The following is a 5,000-nucleotide window of genomic DNA, read 5'->3' on the forward strand; positions in this document are numbered from 1 at the left end:
CCTCCAACAGCCTCCACTGCTGTACATGGTTATCACAGTAGTTTCAATCTTCTCGGCTCCTCTAAGCAGTGGTTTGACTCAGCTTTAGTCACATGTGATACAGAACTTGTGGCAAATTGTTTCTGACAGGAGTTAGTTACGAGTATTTTCTCGTACAGCACATTCAGATTAATTCAGATTAAGAAAACGTCCATCAAGTTGCATTTAGACACAAAATTGTCTTTGAACATAGGCTCAGTTCCTTGGAAACAACACACACACACAAACACAATACTGTAAATACATCTTACACAAAGTTAAGGTCAGGATAAAATACAGCGTGTCAAATATCCGGCACGTCCTACCTTCAAACATAGCACAGCTCCCACACAGTGACACAATGTTCTGCTCGAACCGGAGGCCCAGGGAGGCAACCGTTTGACGTGACAGATGGGAAATAAAAGAGTCAGGCACAGAGTCAGTGGACTACTGGACCAGATGATGCCCGGCGCCCAGAGTGCTGCTGGCCGGACCGCTTCTCTCCATCACACCATAATAAGACACGGAGCAGCAGCAAACACTGACACACAGCTTCACTGCAGGACGCTGTGCCGCTGTTGAATGGCTTCACTGCAGGACGCTGTGCCGCTGTTGAATGTCGTTGACAATGTGGCTTGAAACGCTCTATCTCTGTACATGATTGTACCAGGGGAGGCTGGTGGAGGTAGAAATCGGAGGACGGGCTTATTGTTATGCATGGAATCCTCATTCCATTCCGTGCATTGCAATGAGCCCGTCCTCCGATTTCTCCCTCCTCCAGCCTCCATTGGACTGTACCTCTAATAAGGTTGTCACGCATCTAACAATTCTTCTTCACAGCCAACAAAAACAATCATCTTCATATTAGAAGGAAATGCTTTCAGTGGCATCGCAACTGAATCATGCACATTCAAGCAGATCTTCTATAACGTTGCCAATATGACTATGATAACATGTCATAGCCTCTGCTAGCAATTGATATCATTCACTTGAGGGACATGTCACTTTAAAACCCAACCTGTGTGTGTGTGTGTGTGTGTGTGTGTGTGTGTGTGTGTGTGTGTGTGTGTGTGTGTGTGTGTGTGTGTGTGTGTGACTGTGTTCCTATCCTTGGCAGCTCGAGCAAACAGGACCATGACATTCGGGGGCTTCCTCAGGTTCATGGAGTCTAAGGACGGTAGCGTGTTTGACCAGACGCACATGCGTGTGTACCAGGACATGGGCCAACCGCTCAGTCACTACTTCATCTCCTCCTCCCACAACACCTACCTGACTGGAGACCAACTGGTGGGCAAGAGTCACCTGGACGCCTACGTCAGGTAATACAACTCACTACGTCAGGTAATACAACTCACTACGTCAGGTAATACAACTAACTATGTCAGGTAATACAACTCACTACGTCAGGTAATACAATTAACTATGTCAGGTAATACAACTAACTACGTCAGGTAATACAACTAACTATGGTAGGTAATACAACTAACTATGGTAGGTAATACAATTAACTATATCAGGTAATACAACTAACTATGGTAGGTAATACAATTAACTATATCAGGTAATACAACTCACTACGTCAGGTAATACAACTCACTACGTCAGGTAATACAACTAACTATGTCAGGTAATACAACTCACTATGGTAGGTAATACAACTAACTATGTCAGGTAATACAACTAACTATGGTAGGTAATACAACTCACTATGGTAGGTAATACAACTAACTATGTCAGGTAATACAACTAACTATGGTAGGTAATACAACTAACTATGGTAGGTAATACAACTAGCTATGTCAGGTATTACAACCAACAACTGTATTCTCTCTCTCTCTCTCTCTCTCTCTCTCTCTCTCTCTATATATATATATATATATATATATATATATATATATATATATATATATATATATATATATATATATATATATATATAACAACTACATACATTTAGTACAAGAGAAGATATTCGGGTATACTGCTTGCTTCAACATGTTTGAAATCCTACCTCTTCAGTTTACAGCACGCAGCCTTGTCAGAGCATAGCAGGAGGAGAGTTTCCAGAGGGTTATATTGATAACATTCTCTGAGCTGAGTAGTAAAATTATCTCCTCCAGCATCTCTGTTCTATCCAAAGCCTCTCCTCCAGACACTCACTGTGGGGCTGTAAAAGAATTGTGCTTTGTTCAAACCCTCAATCTTCTTCTCATATTTAGTGACCCACGACGCACATGCTGAGCCAGACAGTGAAATCTGGCTCTCTTCTTTCTAAAGGACAATGGAGGTGATATTAAAAAGGGGCTGATGGCAGCAGAAGTAGTGTATTTATAGTCCCTATGGGAGCGCTGGAATACTCTCCTCCTCTCTGTAATGTGCAGGCCTGGGAGGGCTGGTTTACTTAGCTAATGAAAGGTTCATAAGCAGGGAAGGAGGCAAGGCGTGGCTAGGCGTGGTCTGTGTCCACTCTTAACTCTGGGTCTGTCAGGGTGGGAGAGGGCGAGGCGCATTCAAGGGTACCGTGTTCAAGGGTACAGAAAAGAAAGGTACAATGCCAGAATCGTGGCGAGATCATTTCTTATTAAATGCAAAGGGCTTGAGGAGGGACCTTTCAGGACATATTTTGATTTGCAGAATCAGATTTTTATCACTCATTAATCATTTATTTGTTTTGCCGCTGTATCACTCAACAAGTTAGAGCCTAATTAAAAACATACTTTTTGTTTGATGGGGCTTCGAAATCATCTTTCATGTCCTAAAAAAAAAAAAACAGACTGTGTGATATTCTGTAAAAGAAATTGGATTTTGCCTTATGACTGCTAGGGGATGTTTTTCTGCTAAGCCTACACTGTCTACAGAAATGTCCTCCCTCTGCCCCTCATCTTGGAGCTGCATATCACATTTCTTCTCTTCCCTTTCAGATTCAGTGTACGGCTTTCGATGTTTGTCATACTTGCGCGTGTTCGTGTGTGTGTGTGTGTGTGTGTGTGTGTGTGTGTGTATGTATCCATGCATGCATGTGTGCGTGTGCGTGTGTGTGTATGTGTGTGCTCATGCGTGGGTGTATGCGCTTATGTGTGTGTGTGTGTGTGTGTGTGTGTGTGTGTGTGTGTGTGTGTGTGTGTGTCCAGTGCTCTGAGGAGGGGTTGCCGGTGTCTAGAGATTGATTGCTGGGACGGTCCTGACGCGGACCCCATTGTTTATCACGGCTACACTCTGACCACCAAGATCCTCTTCAAGGACGTCGTCACAACCATAGAGCAACACGCCTTTGAGGTAGAGCAGACCGTAGAGCAACATGCCTTTGAGGTAGAGCAGACCGTAGAGCAACATGCCTTTGAGGTAGAGCAGACCATAGAGCAACACGCCTTTGAGGTAGAGCAGACCGTAGAGCAACATGCCTTTGAGGTAGAGCAGACCGTAGAGCAACATGCCTTTGAGGTAGAGCAGACCATACAGTACTAATGCTTCAGGTAGATAAGGACCATACAGTACTAATGCTTCAGGTAGAGTAGGACATACAGTACTAATGCTTCAGGTACAGTAGGACATACAGTACTAATGCTTCAGGTACAGTAGGACATACAGTACTAATGCTTCGGTACAGTAGGACATACAGTACTAATGCTTCAAGTACAGTGGACCATACAGTACTAATGCTTTGAGGTAGACAGTCACTAGCAGTACAAATGTAAAAGAACGAACAGTACTTGATATTGGCCATCAGGGATATCAGGGCCAGGGGAAGCTGGTGGAGGCAGAAATCAGAGAACAGGCTCATTGTAATGCATGGCATGGAATGAGGAAGGGTGTCAAACACATGTGTTTGATACTTTTCCTCATTCCATTCCGTGCATAACAAATGAGCCCGTCCTCCGATTCCTGCCTCCACCGGCCTCCCCTGCGTCAGGGCTCCCTCCAGCAAGTCTCTCATTCACTCTTGTTCCGGGAACAATGCCTCCCTGCTGCGTTGTGTTCATTCTAATTAATATGATTCCTAATAGAGATGTTCTGCTCAGCGCTGCGGGGGCTCTTTGATCCTGGGAGCTTAGGCCATTCTCTGTGATGTGTCTGAAGGAACTCAGGCAGCCCCCAATCAGGGGGAGAGAGCACAAAAGATCACAAGCTCGTGTAAAGAGTGGAGACAGTGGGAGGGACTGTCTGTCATGTGTTCATAGCAGCGGAGGCTGGTGGAGGTAGACATCAATTCCTACCTCCACCAGCCACCCCTGGTTCACAGCTAGTACTGTATGGTTATTGTGTGACAGGTGTCCCCGTACCCAGTGATACTGTCTCTGGAGAACCACTGCACCCCGGGCCAGCAGGAGGTCATGGCCCAGTACCTCACCTCCATCCTGGGGGACAAACTGCTGAGCACCAGCCTGGACCTGACCACCCAGGGGGAGCTGCCCAGCCCAAACGTAAGCACTAGCGTCAGCATACAGTTGTCTTGTAGAACAGAGGTCCCCAACATTTTTCACCCAGAGCCCCCCATTTCACACCTCATGAAATTCAATTTCATGCTGTCATTAGCCTGTTTTCTCTGTAAATAATACACCCGGGCCAGGTCGTGAAATGATAAATGTAGCTAAAAATGTAGTTATGAATATATACATTTTTTTGGAGGCCTCTCGTCCCCCCTGACATATTTTGCACCCCTCCGGGGGTGTGTATGTGTGTGTGTGTGGGGGGGGGGGGGTCCCGCCCGCCAAGTTGAGAACTACTGTTCTGGAACATCTTAAGACAAGGTTAATGAAAGTGAGGTCATGAGACACAAACCATTAGTACTCAGCAGTAAATTCGTAAGGCAAAAAAACTGCATTCTATGGACATATCCTTCTAACCTTCACAACAGGCCATTTTAAACAACACATTTCTTAACAACGCAATTGATCATCGAGTTTCGGTCTCATTAAGCCTGTACAAGTCTTGTACTGTGCCTACGTTAAACTAACCTGACAAGTTTAACTCTAGAGCGAAAG

General features: G+C 45.1%; 1 protein-coding gene across 1 annotated transcript in view; it reads left to right on the plus strand.

Moving 5' to 3' along the window:
* Positions 1–5,000, plus strand: part of LOC310801607 (1-phosphatidylinositol 4,5-bisphosphate phosphodiesterase zeta-1-like) — a gene marked incomplete at both ends in the record, with an annotated part of 20,785 nt that overhangs the window by 362 nt on the left and 15,423 nt on the right. Inside the window, 3 exons of the mRNA XM_083665673.1 lie at positions 1,136–1,337; positions 3,150–3,294; positions 4,287–4,439. Coding sequence (XP_083521799.1) covers positions 1,136–1,337; positions 3,150–3,294; positions 4,287–4,439 — 500 coding nt within the window. The remainder of the gene's footprint in view (positions 1–1,135; positions 1,338–3,149; positions 3,295–4,286; positions 4,440–5,000) is intronic.

This window comes from Argentina silus, assembly GCF_951799395.1.
Source record: "Argentina silus genome assembly, chromosome: 3".
In the NCBI taxonomy this organism is placed as follows: domain Eukaryota; kingdom Metazoa; phylum Chordata; class Actinopteri; order Argentiniformes; family Argentinidae; genus Argentina; species Argentina silus.